Source organism: Ictalurus furcatus, chromosome 12 (assembly GCF_023375685.1).
Source record: "Ictalurus furcatus strain D&B chromosome 12, Billie_1.0, whole genome shotgun sequence".
NCBI classification, from domain to species: domain Eukaryota; kingdom Metazoa; phylum Chordata; class Actinopteri; order Siluriformes; family Ictaluridae; genus Ictalurus; species Ictalurus furcatus.
In genome coordinates this window covers 25,960,578-25,977,271 of record NC_071266.1, presented here as the reverse complement: position 1 = coordinate 25,977,271, position 16,694 = coordinate 25,960,578, and the positions used below count along the sequence as shown (strand labels likewise).

The 16,694-nt window shown below is 38.3% G+C and overlaps 2 protein-coding genes and 1 long non-coding RNA gene across 3 annotated transcripts in view; 2 read left to right on the top strand and 1 right to left on the bottom strand.

Annotated features, from left to right (window-relative positions):
• The window catches only part of LOC128615528 (NACHT, LRR and PYD domains-containing protein 12-like), a 298,796-nt gene that overhangs the window by 176,140 nt on the left and 105,962 nt on the right, over window positions 1-16,694 (top strand). The window lies entirely within an intron of this gene.
• LOC128615552 (uncharacterized) lies at window positions 1,830-4,098 on the bottom strand. Its single transcript, XR_008387225.1, has 3 exons — window positions 3,934-4,098; window positions 3,373-3,439; window positions 1,830-2,392 (listed from the first exon to the last, which is right to left on the bottom strand). It is a non-coding gene; the product is annotated as an uncharacterized LOC128615552 (long non-coding RNA).
• Window positions 8,847-16,694, top strand: part of LOC128615529 (NACHT, LRR and PYD domains-containing protein 12-like) — a 69,806-nt gene continuing 61,958 nt past the window's right edge. Inside the window, exons 1-5 of the mRNA XM_053637703.1 lie at window positions 8,847-9,078; window positions 11,640-11,782; window positions 12,445-12,561; window positions 12,840-12,956; window positions 15,160-15,276. Coding sequence (XP_053493678.1) covers window positions 11,730-11,782; window positions 12,445-12,561; window positions 12,840-12,956; window positions 15,160-15,276 — 404 coding nt within the window. The 5' untranslated portion in view covers window positions 8,847-9,078; window positions 11,640-11,729. The remainder of the gene's footprint in view (window positions 9,079-11,639; window positions 11,783-12,444; window positions 12,562-12,839; window positions 12,957-15,159; window positions 15,277-16,694) is intronic.

Here is a 16,694-nt window from a genome sequence, read left to right as displayed (position 1 = left end):
GAACTACATTCAGCATTACTCAACATTACCACTCAAATTCAAACAAATAATACAACATAAGAAAATCAAACTTGTGTACCTGCTAGAGAAAACCCCACACTGAAAACCCAAATAAGTTGACTGAACTCAACTGATTGAGTAATCTCGTTCCCTCAATGTTCTTGAGTAATGGGGTGTTGTGTGTGAATAGATATGAAATAAAACACGAGGGAGACCAAGTGTGAGTAGCATGTAATTTTATTGAGAATTCATTGGACTTGTGGGACTGTAGTCAGGTGATGATGAGCGATAGGGAGAAAACGGCTAGTAAAACGGGGTATGTCCTGGGGACGAGTGATAGCCAGCTGATGTGTATGGAGGAGTATATTCAGGGCTGACAAGTGAAAAATTAGGAGAAACGTCAGAGCCCAGGTCAGAGAAGGCCATGTCTTCATCAGTTTGATAGTTGGAGGACTGGACAGGCGGAACAGCGGGCAGAGAGTCGGTCTGAGTAGAAGCGTCCACACACACATTCGCTGGACGAATTCTGTATCCGAGCGGTGGGGGAAACCCCGCATTCTCAGAGGGGGTGTGAAGAACGTCGAGCAGCATAGTGATGTCGGCAGTGAGATGCGCAAGCTGATAGCAGGTGTTCAGATCCAAATCCAGTCCCCCCAGTAAAGGAGATAAGAACTAGCGTTCACCTAGACACACGGGAAAAACAAAGATAAGCAATGTGCAGGGGAATAACAACATATGTACTTGATCAGTGAGGCATGCCACAGAGCTTAAGCGGATTACATCTGCACGCAGGCACATACATGTGTGGAAGCAGGCAGAAGTTACATCATACACACACACACACACATACAGAGGCCTGGTGTGCGTGCAGAAAAATTCTAACAAAATATTATAGTGCAATGTACATGCAAGCACTAAAAGAGAAATGTAGAACAAGCATAAAACTTACCCATAATGTAGGGATGGAGTGTACAAATTGGCGGAGATCCTCTCGCAGTGAAAACCCAGTCAGGAATGACATGACATGTGGTAGTCAGTTTTAAAAAAAGAGAAAACAGACAGACCGTACCTAATGGGCATGGAACCGAGCTGAACTCGGAAGATAAGGAGCTTCAAACTGTCCAAATCCCGCGAGATAAGCGTTGCTGGTTTACATCGTTTTGCAGGTATAAATGTAGCAGGAAAACTCCAGTTAGCGAAAATAAAGGAGTTTTGATATTAGTTAATTCGGAACATATTGGTGTTTGGAGACAGAGAACTGAGGGTGGGACATAAAACACGTTATAAATAGGAGAGCCTCAGCTCTGGGATTTCAGATCACCCTCAGGACGTCTCAACTGTGTGGATCTCATGTGAATTGGAACAATAAACTTGGAACCTTGCTTGTTCTCAGGCACTGGCTCTGTGTCTTACTTTCTTCCTTCAACTGGTTAGTATATGTGAGTATCTGTTTCTATGCTAAGTGTTAATTGTCTTCAGGTAATGGGCAAAATTTGATGCAACAGGGGTCTTCCAAAACTTGTATTTTTAAGTTCACTTAACTTGGCACTCATGTAGACTGTACTTAAATTAAGTTAACCAAACTTGGTGTTTATATAGTGTACTTAAATCAATTAAGTTCATTTAACTTGGTGTTAATTTCAAGTGTACTTACAATTTTCAAGTGAACTCAACTTGAAAATTCAATTGAAATTAAAAATTATAAATTAAATCTAATTGACCACTTTTTATATATAAATTTTGACTGTTTAAGCTTTGTGCAAGCATACCAAACTGAAATAAAACATACTAATCATCATATTGAATGTCTTTATTGACCAATATTCACAATATTGATGAAATTACAGTACACACCCTACTGTAATGGAAATGTCACAACCACACTGTACAGGTGGTAACAATGTCCCACATTAACTAGTGCACTACAGTGGTAGAACTCTGTGCACTTAAACCATTCAAACATTATACTTTTTATATTTACTTGGAGTAAATTGAGAAAAAAATGGTCTCAATTATTTTAATATGGACTAAATGTAACAATGCTGACTCAAATCTGCAGCAATGAGACCTAAACATTTTTCTTAAACAAAAAGCTGGTTTGCCAAAGACTGCACTTTAGGCTTGAGGGTGTTCTGCCCCATTGACATCAGTACACACTGTATGAAATCAAGTTTGCAAGTGATTTTGGGTAATTCAGGTCTAATGCATAAATAAGACCAAAGAGAAGACACATTGCTTGTGAGAGGTCCTGCATGTTGTCCATCACCACCTGCCCTTCAAGTATTATCCCAATAGAGGAAGTCAAATGCAAGGAGTTGGGGGGCTGATAATTGGTGTCTTCGAGTAAGATCCCCACTGGCACATCAAGGACAGAGTTGCAATGATCAGACACCTAGTGAAGAAACGGGAATAAATAGATGACTGTGATCATGCATCAAAGGTTGACCATCAATACATGTTTATCAGAATGCTCACTAAATCTATCAAAAACATTCATCAATTTATTGACGAAAAATATGAGATACATACTACCAAATTTAGTACAAAGTAAAATTATATTGACAAGTATACATGTGAATTTATGCAAATATACATCTGCCCTGCAAAGCACTTGGTATACACTTTTAAAAGGATGCCGTATAAATAAAGTTTATTCATTTGAAGTTATCCCTGGACAATTTGCCCATGTTTCTATATTAAAGGAATAGTTCACCCAAAAATGAAAATGCACTCACCCTCAGGCCGTCCAACATATAGATAAGTTTATTTCTTCATGTGAACTGATTTGGAACAATTTTACAGTACATCACTTGCTTACCAATGGATCCTCTGCAATAAATGGGTGATCAGTCCAAACAGCTGATAAAAACATCACAACAATCCACAAGTAATCCACATGACTCCAGTCCATCAATTAATGTCTTGTGCAAAAAGCTGCATGTTTGTAATCAATCAAGACATTTTAACTTCAAACTGTTACATGCAGTGGAGACCATGTGAGATTTGCATATGGATTTTGATGCTAGAGAAACAGGGGATGGACTTTTTCTGCTGGAGAAACATTATAATCGTTATAGCATTATAATGGCAGTGGTTTAAAGTTAAAATGCCTTGATGGATTCGTGTGGATTGTTGTGATTTTTTAAAATCAGATGGTTGAACTCTAATTCTAGTGATGTAATGATAAATTTCTCCAAATTTGTTCCCATGAAGAAAACAAACTCTTCTAATTTTGGCTGGCCTGAGGCGGAGTACATGCTCAGCAAATTTTCATTGTTGGGTGAACTATTGCTTTAAAATCAACATGATTCTCTGACCAATGCTCAGACTCCTGTGAGCACAGGTAAACAGGTTAAGAACAGATGCACTTACTAAACATGACTTAAAGAAAGCAGAGTCATCGTCTCCGGCTATGACATGTAGTCTTCTGTGGGCTTGGCTGATTTTAGTGGTGAAAAAAATGAAATTTCATTAATGCCACAAACACTCACTATCAATATGTTTGCAGCATTTCTATGAAGATATATGTAAATGCTGAATTAAATTAAGATTATCAAATCATACATAGTAGGTTACTGATATGAAAAAAATAAGGAATACATTAAATGTTGACCTATAGGTCTCAGCATAGCTGCCATGTTCTTTCTCACAGAAATACACGATTAAACTATAATTAAGTTTATTAACTTATATGATAAAATATTTTCAAATCACATAAATAATTATTTGATATCTCAGTTATCATACCATCAAAAACCACCGTTAAAAATATTTTTAATTAATAGCTACGTTAGCAAAGTTCGACCGGGAAACATTTGTAATTATGCCTGTGTTGTCCTTTATTATAAAATGTACCATTAGGAATTTAACAAACATATTCACTATTAAAAATCACACAAAATAATTTTATATCAACATAATAAGTTTACTTACTTAAAATGGCGCAGGATGAAAAACTCCCTTCTTTAACTTCACACTGAAACCGGTCTCAGCGGCAACTAACAGATGAGTCGAAGAGGACCGCCTTTTGTAATTATCGACCAATCAGTGCATTAGTTCTCTTGTTGCCAGGCAGAACTCCTTGCATGGCCAATCACATCAAAGAACGACCAGCGTGAGCTATTTTAATGAATCATTATTTTGAGTTCATAACACTTGAAATCTTAAGTTTATGTATTTTGTAGGTAAATAAGTTAAACTAACATATTGTTGAGTTATGGGTCCAAAATGTAATGTTTAGTCAAGATTACTTGATTGTTTAAGTAAAGACAACATTATAACTAGTGGATGTCACGTGATTGGGGGCATATTTCAGGGTTTAAAGTGTTGATCAGTACAGTGTAGGTGTTGATCAGTAAAGTGGAGGCGTTGATCAGTACAGCGGAGGCGTTGATCAGTACAGTGTAGGTGTTGATCAGTACAGTGCAGGCGTTGATCAGTAAAGTGGAGGTGTTGATCAGTACAGTGTAGGTGTTGATCAGTAAAGTGGAGTCGTTGATCAGTAAAGTGGAGGTGTTGATGAGTACAGTGGAGGTGTTGATGAGTACAGTGGAGGTGTTGATCAGTACAGTGAAGGTGTTGATCAGTAAAGTGGAGGTGTTGATCAGTACAGTGTAGGTGTTGATCAGTACAGTGGAGGTGTTGATCAGTACAGTGAAGGTGTTGATCAGTAAAGTGGAGATGAATGATCAGTAAAAGTGGAGGTGTTGATCAGTACAGTGGAGGTGTTGATCAGTACAGTGGAGGTGTTGATCAGTAAAGTGGAGGTGCTGATCAGTACAGTGGGGGTGTCGATCAGTAAAGTGGAGATAGTAGGCCTGTTAAGTTGTGTGTTTTTTTTCATGTAAAACTATAATCCTGCACATCGACAATTACGTGTTGTGGAATGAAAATCTTTGGGATTAATAAAATTAAATTCAGCTTCTGGTGGCACTTTATTTTTAGTGTTGAAAGCATTTGCACAGGGTATTTGGGTACACATGCTCAAAAGCTGTGCCTATATACACATACTGTACATAAGTAAATGTTCGTTTTAATAAATCCCACATTGTGCTTTTACCTTCTGTTCACATCACTTACACACATGCACACCACTGATAAATGGGGGTTCTGAGTGTGTTCTCTCTCTCTCTCTCTCTCTCATTCTCTCTCTCACTCTCTCTCTCTCTCTCTCCCTCTCTCTCGCAGACGGTAAAAAAAGATGAAAAATAAGGAGAGAAAGCAGGAAGGTGTGTATGAGATTTTGGACTGGGTGGAGAATAAACGAGAACAGCATGTGGGACTGTTTTGGAGGTGTATGTTTCGGGATCACATCCTGCAGAAATATCCCATTTTCTGCTTGCTTCGAAACAGCCTTCTTGATGGTCAGTCATTCCATTTCTTCACCTTTCCGTGCAAATTTATTTTGTTATATTTTCAGAGTTGTATTTCCACTTTTTTCCCTCAACAAATGTTGGATGATTGGATATGAATCATTATCTTAGTTGTAGTTACGTGAGTGTTTTTTTTTTTTTTCTTCATTCCTGTTTTAGGTTCCTATAGGATTTCTGAAAATCTTCCCAATGCAGATGACCCAAGCAGTAATACAGAAGTTGAGAGAAAGGAAAAGAAGCAAGAGAAAGAGAAGGGTGCAACAAAGAGAAGAAAAGTGGTGAAGAGACACATGAGGAGGAACTAGGCCCTTCCTCTGTGTCCAGCAAAAAGAAACCAGCCATGAAGCCCCCACTCTGTAAGTCAGTAGAAATGTGCTGTTTAATGTATGGTTTAGAATTTCTTCAATCTAAGTAAAAGGACAAATAATTGTAGTGTCACCTGATGATAATTTTAGAAAAATAATGGTTAAATGTTAAATATAGACACTGAGTTAAGATATGTTTTGGGGTATAAGAATTTATAGGTTAAAATCTGTTTTCATTATTTTGTAAGTTCATCTTTTATTTGAACTGAATAGCATAAATCAAATTGCTAACATTTACAGTGGTTCTTGAAATTTGTATATATATCTGAATAAATATGACGCAGAGCATCATCAGATTTTCACACAAGTACTAAAAGCAGACTAATAGATCCCAATTAAACAAATGGGACAAAACTATTATACTTGGTCATTTATTTATTGAGGAAAATTATCCAATATTACAACACCCAATTCCAAAAAATGTTGGGATGCTGTGTAAAATGTATATATTAACAGAATGCAATGATTTGCAAATTTCATAAACCCGTATGTTATTCACAATAGAGCGTAGAAAACATATCAAATGTTTAAACTGAGGAAATGTAGCATTTTAAGAAAAAATAAGGTAATTTTTAATTTGATAACCACAACACGTTTCAAAAAAAGTTGGGACAGGGGCAACAAAAAGCTGGAAAAGTAAGTGTTACTAAAAAATAAACAGCTGGAGGTTAATTGGGAACAGGTCAGTAACATGTTTGGGTATAAAAATGAAAAGCTGAATTAAGGGCTCCTAGATTAATTAATTCAGCCAAAGATTCTCTGTTTGTCAAAGAGATGGCTGTGACATTGTGGGGGAAACTACTTTAAACTACTTTATCAGTAGTGTGTCAGGAAAGGAGTGTCCTACAAATAAAAAATTCTGCAAAGCCTCCCTTGACACCCTCCAAGCTGCAAGTTTTTAATTTTTGTATGCATTCATGCATGTATGTAAACATAATCAATTTTATTAAAGAGTTTTACATTAGTTGATAGTTTTAATGTTTGTGAAATCTTTTATGTTCGGGAATCCTTACTCATATTCATCCATTTATACTCACCTAATCAGTTATTGATCAATAAAATATCTAGATATTTATATGACCAATAAATATGTTTATTTAAAAAAAGGACAAATATGCTAAACAAAGACTACATCTGACACTATGGTTTGCCTTTCTAACTAGTTTTACTAACAAAAGATACACATTAATAATATTTATTATTTGTCTTTTTATTTTCAAGTCTGCTTCAGTAACTGGCTCAAACCCAAGGAACCTGAAAAAAGATAGAGAGAGAGAGAGAGAGAGAGAGAGAGAGAGAGAGAGAGAGAGAGAGAGAGAAGCTAGTGGGCTATTACATATCCTAAAAAATACCAGACATTATAAAAAAAGGAAACATGAAAATGTATAATGTGCCTGTATGTCTGTTTATTGTCATTGTTCATCGTTACAATTTTATATACAATTACAATTGTTGAAATAGTTTTAATTATGCTAATTAATTCTTTTGTACACAGTTTTTAGAGCAAACATCAGGGTTGGGTGTTTTTTGTTCTTTTTGAAGGGGCTGCAAGAACAAATTGTTTGAATGGTTGCTTGTGCTCCTGAAGATTATTTAAAGTATACTTTGCAACACCAAGTGACAGGGAAAATAGAAGACATCATGTGATCAGTTAATCAAACAGATCAATCAGTGATTCTTTAGCATTTTATTTTTATTTTTAAATACAATGAACTAGTCTACATGTTACCCAGCCAACATCAGACATTAAGTCTGGTTAGCTATGACCAGATAAGACCAGCCTGACCACCAACACCCACCAGCTAAGACCAGCCTGACCAACACCGACCAGCTAAGAGCAGCCTGACCAACACTGACCAGCCTGACCAACCTGACCAACACTGACCAGCTAAGACCAGCCTGACCAACACCCACCAGCTAAGACCAGCCTGACCAACAGCGACCAGGTAAGACCAGCCTGACCAACACTGACCAGCTAGACCAGCCTGACCAACACTGACCAGCTAAGACCAGCCTGACCAACACTGACCAGCCTGACCAACACCGACCAGGTAAGACCAGCCTGACCAATACTGACCAGCTAGACCAGCCAAGACCAGCCTGACCAACACTGACCAGCCTGACCAGCTAGACCAGCCAAGACCAGCCTGACCAACACTGACCAGCTATGACCAGCCTAACCAGCAGTGACCAGCTAAGACCAGCCTGACCAACACTGACCAGCTATGACCAGCCTAACCAACAGTGACCAGATAAGACCAGCCTGACCAACACTGACCAGCCTGACCAACAGTGACCAGGTAAGACCAGCCTGACCAACACTGACCAGCTAGACCAGCCTGACCAACACTGACCAGCTAAGACCAGCCTGACCAACACTGACCAGCTAGACCAGCCTGACCAACACTAACCAGCTAAGACCAGCCTGACCAACACTGACCAGCCTGACCAGCTAGACCAGCCTGACCAACAGTGACCAGCTATGACCAGCCTAACCAGCAGTGACCAGCTAAGACCAGCCTGACCAACACTGACCAGCTATGACCAGCCTAACCAACAGTGACCAGATAAGACCAGCCTGACCAACACTGACCAGCCTGACCAACAGTGACCAGGTAAGACCAGCCTGACCAACACTGACCAGCTAGACCAGCCTGACCAACACTGACCAGCTAAGACCAGCCTGACCAACACTGACCAGCTAGACCAGCCTGACTAACACTAACCAGCTAAGACCAGCCTGACCAACACTGACCAGCAATGACCAGCCTAACCAACAGTGACCAGCCTGACCAACACCGACCAGCCTGACCAACACCGACCAGCTAAGAGCGACACTGACCAGCTAAGACCAAGTGGCCAAAACACCTCTAAAACCAGCCCACTCTACCAGCTATGACCAGGCTGGGAGACCAGCTAAGACCAGCCAACTGGTTAATGCTGGTCTATTCAGCATCTAGTAAACTAGATGTGTTGGGGAATTTAACATGTATCATTTTAATTATATTCTACTGAAATGAATTAAATGACTAGAAAAAAAAGATTCATTTTGCTGAACGAGATCCAAAGATGCGAGTCAGTAAAGTGATCCGAACTTCCCATCACTAATTAAATCCAGTCATTTTGCTGGATGTTTTGCCCCTCAGTCCGGCCGGGGGTTGTTCCGAACGGGAAGTGACGTCAATGCAGACCCTCTATTCGGACATACTGCCCCTCTGAGATTTAGGACGCAGCCAAGAAGTTTCTTGACTCCATTTTGTTGCTGTTGGAAAAGGGGAAAAAAACTTCAACACCAGACAGAAACGGTGATATTAATGTCAAACCTGGACTGTTGACTGAAAGTGAGTTATTTCTCTAACAGAAATGTCGTTATATTTTATTGACCTCGTGTAGAAACAGCAGCGGAACTGAAATCATCAGCTGTTGTTTCTCTCCGGTGTGTTATTTATATTCAACTTTCTCGCTTCCATTTCTCATGAAGTAAACATTCAGAGTGTTTGTGGAATTTAGTGATGTAGAACACTTTATTTCCTCTTTATTATTTTTTTTTATAGCAGAAGTAATGTGAGGAATAAAACCTGTGTTTTCCTGAGCGGAGTTAAGTTAGTTTTGTTTTCGATATTCAGCGATAAATGACAATAACTCCAAAAAGACTTGCCCAAAAAACTCTAAACAGTATCACCGCTGAAAGGACAAAGCTAATAATGCTTCACAAGCTTCCTTTTCATGAGTTCCGCTCGATATAATGAGAACTGGTCCGCAAAAGCCGTCGCAGTGTGAGTGACACCGGGAAGGCTCGCTCTCTGCGGAGCTGTGAGTAAGGGACCGTGGGGAAAGTGCAAGTTTTCTTCGTTTTTGTTACGACTGCGTGGGTTGTGTTTTTTGTAATGGCCTTTTTGTTAAAGGGTGCATAGGCATGAGGACAGTGTCCTTCAGTAGATGAGGACAGTGGACATCTTTCACAAACTTTATTTTTACCCCTACTGGTGGAATACAGAACTGCATGTCCAAAATTATCATATTTTTGTAGTAGTTTTGTTCATCAGGGAGATGGAAACATGAAACCAGTGTCCTTCAGTAGAGGGGGACAGCGGGCAAATTGCCTTGATTTCCCCCCCTGTGTGTCTGTTGTGTAAATTCCAGCATTTCCATTTAACTGATGTTGAATTTTTTTTAGGCACCAAATTTTCTTTGTTCTTAGCTTTACTGTTGCCAAGCGAAACGAGGAGGAAACATAAGCCAATGAATGACCTAGTCTGGGTTATTATTGGTTTGTTTGTTCGTCTGCCAGTGAGAAGATGAGAACTAGTGAATTAGGGCTGCAACTAACGATTATGTTCATAATCGATTAGTCGGCTGATCATTTTTTCTTCTTCTTCGATTAATCGGATTGGGGTGAACTTTCAGTACCTTTTGTTGTTGTTTATTTAAAATAAAACCCACAAACTGAGTGTTACAAATATAAACTTCAGAATAAAAATTGACACAACTGTTTGTCCAATTATATAAGACTGAAAAGAACCCAATACACACATGCGCACACACACCAGAATATATATTATTCATTTAAGACTCTAGTTTAATTCAGTGCTTTTTGTGCATTGATAAAAAATAATGCATAAATACTTAGTGTCTAGTGTGTGTATTTTAGAAAGGTAATATCATCTCAAATTATATCACTAGTGGGTTTTTTTTTTTACTAACCAGAAGTATAAACTGCTTCCTAGGCGTATGATGTCATGAGTCACAGACAATGACTTTCTTCAGTTTACTTTCTGTCAGCGTTAACTTTTATTCCCAACATGACCTCAGTCTCCATCAGACAGAGGAAGAAATCATCACGTGACTGAGGAAGAACGTCCTCTAAAGCAAGGGAGCATTTTATATTAAACACCGTGGAGATCACTGTCGTGCTTCAGTGCTACACAAACTCCGCTTTATAAAGTTTGATCTTCTCCACGGTGTTTAATATAAAATGCTCCCCGCCTTAGAAGAGGTCGCAAACTTTCTTCCTCAGTCACTTGATGATTTTGTGCGTATGATGTCATGTGCTGTCGACTAGGAAGCGGCTTATACTTCTCAACACTAGTGTTTAATTTGAGATGATATTGCCTTGCTAAAATTCATACACTAGACGGTAGAGTACAGAGTGCACAGTGTACTTCATTTAGGACACAACTTTAGTATTTAGTTTCCGAAACGTATTTTTGAACAGAAGCAACGCAGTGAGTAAACGTGTTCCGTGCCGGGCGCAGACCGACTAATCGATTATGAATCTCATTATCGATTATTATCGAGTTCATCAATTAGTTGTTGCAGCTCTATAGTGAATAGAGTGAAGTCTGGTTCATAAAACAATGCCACGTCTAAGCATTTTCAGCACAAGTGACAAAATATATTTAATATGATGGTACGTGTGATCCCTCTGTAAATACAGATCATGGATCGTTCACGGTCTAAAACAGTCATATGACACACCCTTACTTTAGGCTCACAGAAATCATCTCTGTTTAGTACAACTGATTTCAGACTTACTGACTTCTGGCTCAGAATTTACAGTACATTTATTTAAATTAAAACCCATGTAATGCTGTTAAAGAGAACGTGTATTAGACTTAAAGTAGCACTTCTATTAACTACAAATCATTTTAGCTGCCTTCTGTTTCGGACTTTTTATTTAAAGTGTCACACTTACACTTCAAACTGTGTCTCCTCCCTTCCAGCAGAGGTCTCCCTCCCTGATTATTGAACTACTACTCCACACGCACGTGCACACACACACACACACACACCTTTTTTATTTTATTTTATTTTTTTAATCAAAGGAGCAACATTTTCTTTAGTTGAGAGATGTGAAAGATTTTCCCCAATATTAACGGTGTGTTTGTTTTGTGTTTTCTAGGAGTGTCAGTAATTCCAGCAGAAGAGATCAGCATCTTCAGGACTCAGCTGTGTGTCCATGAGCTGTCTGTGTTTACACTAATATTCAAACATGGAGACCCCTGACCTGGACACAGATAATGTGACTCCACCCTCAAACAACCAGTAAGCTACCATGTCCTAGTATTTTAGTCATTAAATATTCATGTCTGAAATATATAATGAGTTTATATGAAAATAATAACAAATATTTATACTAAGCATGAGAAGTTATCAGTCATCACTTGAAAAAACTGCTAGATTCTGTTGATTGTAATAAAATGATGTCCTTATGAAAATGAACCATACAGTGGAACAGTAAAGAGACATGAGACAATACACTAAACACAGACAGGGCATTATTTTGGTACTCTGTGTATTTTATTTTGTATATTTCCTCATCACAAACTATTAATTTGTGGTTACGCCACTGCCAGCACAAACACCACGTGCTTCTAAATCGTTTTAGACGTGAGTGAGACTTACATCAAGTGCAGCACACAGGCGTTTATTTAACCCTCATTTCAGACTGTGGTCAAGCCAAACCGTGATAGAAACTCCAGTGCACTCATAAAAAGGTTTATGGTGACGACCTTCAGACGGCTACACTTTGAATATCTGCTGTGAATTCTGGACAGTTTGAAAATGTTGAGCAGTAGTGCACTACGAGCCGTTTCAATGTTATTTTATCCAAGTTCATGCAGGCCAAATGAAACAAGGCTGTGGACTATAAAGTTAGTATTAATTAAGTAAATTGTGTCTCATTCCCTCTCTATAATGTTGTACAGTAAACTACAGAGAAAGAGATCAGACTCACCAGAACCCAGCTGTGTCTCCATGAAGAGCGATGCGTCTATGGATCCTCCTCGGAACTTTAGAAATAGAGACTCCTCACCTGACAACAGGTAACATCCCATAATTCTCATAGTTAAAGTCACTGCAGAGAGAAAGGCCGTGTTACACATTCTTTTATCCAGTCCAGGGTCATTAGCAGCATTCTGATATTTATCGGTTTATGCTAAATGTATCTTGATGTGACAATAAGAGTGGTAGTAACGGCTAACAACATAATTAAAACAACCAATAAAGACTTACATTCCACTGTTCATTATTAGAGCAAATTAACAAGTCAGTCAAAATCTGTAAATAGTGTATATAAATGACTTTCTATAATGTTGTACAGTAAACTACAGAGAAAGAGATCAGACTCCCCAGAACCCAGCTGTGTCTCCATGAAGAGTGATGCGTCTATGGATCCTCCTCGGAACTTTAAAAATGGAAACCCCTCGTCTGTACACAGGTAACATCTTATAGTTCTCATAGTTAAAGTCACAGTTAATGTCTGTGCTACACAATCATTAGCAGCTATTTTTTTTAAAATTTATATTAGAGTAACTTGGTCTTTAGTGATATTACAGAACTTTATGAAGGTTAAAATGTCTTACAGGTAATGCCTTAAATGCTAAAGCAAGAAATGCAAATATAAGCAAAACAAACTGTAGGAAATAATATGTAATGACACTAAAACTACTACTAATAAAAATAATAATAATAGTTATAATAATTAAACATTGAGGTGTTCTAATAGGAAATAACAATTATTAAAATAATGTGATCTACATTTACATTCATTAATTTAGCAGATAATTTTATCCAAAGAGACTTACAAAAGAGGAAATACACACAAAGTGATGTATCAAGCAGAGAACAGTACAAGTAGTGCTACTGTACAAGATTTATAATGGAGTTCTAGTGAATGGGCACAGAGTAGAGGTGTAAGAGCCGGTATACATTTTTTTAAAGAAGTGTAAATGAAAAAAATGTAAATAACTAAATGGGGGGGGCAGGTTAATGTTTAGTGAAGTGCTCACGGAAGAGGTGGGTCTTTATCTGTTTTATGAAGATAGTGACAGATTCTGCTGTCCGGATTGAGATTGGAAGTTCATTCCACCACTGAGGGACGGTCAGTTTGAAGGGTCTGGAGAGAGACCTCCTGCCATGCTGAGTAGGCACTACTAAGCGTCGGTCGTTAACCAATCACAGATTGCGTGAGGGAGCGTAAACCATGCCTTAGAATGTCCTGGTATTTTAGTCATTAAATATTCATGTCTGAAATATATAATGAGTTTATATGAAAATAAAAACAAATATTTATACTAAGCATGAGAAGTTATAAGTCATCACTTGAAAAAACTGCTAGATTCTGTTGATTGTAATAAAATGATGTCCTTATGAAAATTAACCGTACAGTCGAACAGTAAAGAGACATGAGACAATACACTAAAGCCACGATACGAGACACATCCCTATACAGGCTTCAGAAGACGATACTCACGAGACGGTGTTTACACAAATCAAACCACTGCAATATCAGTACAATAGGGGCGTTAAACTCAAACTCTGCCTGAGCCACTTCAGCATTTTTGTGAGACCCTGAAGGGCCATAATCAAAGTTTATACATTTTTCCTCACATTTATCATATTCTATCAAATAACACCAATAATCTGTAGTCTCTGACATTTGAATAGGATGTTTCTATAGGAAAAATAAGGACTATTAAAGTGTATAATAACATTTATAATAATAATAATAAAATCATTATAATAATATTTATTACACTGACTATAATGTAAAACATTTTTTAGGAAGTCATTCCTTTGTTTAATCCCATTTTATTTGATATCAGCTGCTGTGATGAGAAACAGGATTAGACTATTGGGATGATGCATTGTTCCTGTTTCTGTTAGAAAGTTACTAGTCAGATATCTACACTATAAGCACAGAGATATGGAGGTGAGAGCCGGTGAAGTAGCTGCTGGAGTTTACTGCAGAAGAAAAGTAGATCAGGATTTATAATATAAGGTGTCATTTTTCTCTGTTATTAACATGTAATCTTTATCTTTTTCAGTGGAGCTGTCATAAAGCTGTTTCATGTCACCGTTATTAATGTAGAAAGATTGTACTTTGTGCCTTAAATGATTAAAATAACAAATTAGTGTCATCAGAGCTCCTTCTGCTGTCTGACATCCACCTGAAATACACGAGCGCATCACTAAACCATTTAACTGTACAGATGAGGAAAACAGTCCTGATTATATTTTGTATATTTCCTCATCACAAACTATTAATTTGTGGTTACGCCACTGCCAGCATAAAACACCACGTGCTTCTGAATCGTTTTAGACGTGAGTGAGACTTACATCAAGTGCAGCACACAGGCGTTTATTTAACCCTCATTTCAGACTGTGGTCAAGCCAAACCGTGATAGAAACTCCAGTGCACTCATACAAAGGTTTATGGTGACGACCTTCAGACGGCTACACTTTGAATATCTGCTGTGAATTCTGGACAGTTTGAAAATGTTGAGCAGTAGTGCACTACGAGCCGTTTCAATGTTATTTTATCCAAGTTCATGCAGGCCAAATGAAACAAGGCTGTGGACTATAAAGTTAGTATTAATTAAGTAAATTGTGTCTCATTCCCTCTCTATAATGTTGTACAGTAAACTACAGAGAAAGAGATCAGACTCACCAGAACCCAGCTGTGTCTCCATGAAGAGCGATGCGTCTATGGATCCTCCTCGGAACTTTAGAAATAGAGACTCCTCACCTGACAACAGGTAACATCCCATAATTCTCATAGTTAAAGTCACTGCAGAGAGAAAGGCCGTGTTACACATTCTTTTATCCAGTCCAGGGTCATTAGCAGCATTCTGATATTTATCGCTTTATGCTAAATGTATCTTGATGTGACAATAAGAGTGGTAGTAACGGCTAACAACATAGTTAAAACAACCAATAAAGACTTACATTCCACTGTTCATTATTAGAGCAAATTAACAAGTCAGTCAAAATCTATAAAAATGGAAACCCCTCGTCTGTACACAGGTAACATCCTATAATTCTCATAGTTAAAGCCACAGTAATGTCTGTGCTACACAATCATTAGCAGCTATTTTGATTTATATTATAGTTACTTGGTCGTTAGTGATACTACAGGGAGTGTAAACCTCAAGGAGAACGTTGAAGGTGGGTACTGTGGAGGGAGATGAAGAGGGGTGTGACATGGGTTTTTTTTTGGGCTGGTTGAAGATGAGTCGTGTTGCTGCGTTCTGAATCATATGAAAGAGTTTGATGGAACTGGCTGGGAGACCCTGGAGTAGTGTGTTGCAGTAGTCCAGTTTTACATAACAAGAGCCTGGACAAGTGTAGTCTGTTCGGTGATGAGATAGGGTCTGTTTTTCTTGAAATGTTGTTGATATGTGGTCCATCAATTCAAGTCGTCATCAAAAGTCACCCCAATGTTTCTGGCTGTCCTGGTTGGCTTGAATCTGGTTGAGCCCAGCTGTATGGTGAGGTTGTGGTTGATCGAGGGACTTCGAGGGATGGCGAGAAGCTCAGTTTTTGCTAAGTTGAGCTTAAGCTGGTGTTCCTTCATCCAGTTTGAGATGTCAGACAGACAGTCAGAGATTCGTGCAGACAGTTGTGAGTTGCTGAGTTTCAGAAACCCCTCCCCTCCACAATTCCTTGAAGGATCTGCCTGTGAGATATGACTCCACCCAGCGCAGAGCTGTTTCGGTGATGCCCAGGCTGGAGAGAGTTGACAGGAGGATCTGATGATTTACAGTGTCAAAGGCAGCAGTGAGGTCGAGTTGGATGAGGACGGATGATCTTGATGTTGATCTTACTAGTCTTCAGGCTTCAGTGACGGAAAGCAGAGCAGTCTCAATGGAGTGGCTGCTTTTGAAGCCTGACTACTTGGTGTCTAGGAGGTTGTTCTGTGTGAGACCAGGCTGTAAAATGTTATAAAACAAAAATAGGTATTCAACACTGATTCTAAAATTAATAGTAAGTGCAAAATAACAACATAAGTATTTCTGTAAAATATCATAGAAAATGGAGACTCTTTATATGAACACAGGCACTGATTATTTACCATAAATCATATAACTGACATTAGAGTTTATTAATAATAATAATCACAATCAGCATTTTCCTCAATTTAAACATCTCACCTCCCAAAATCATGTCAGTAAGT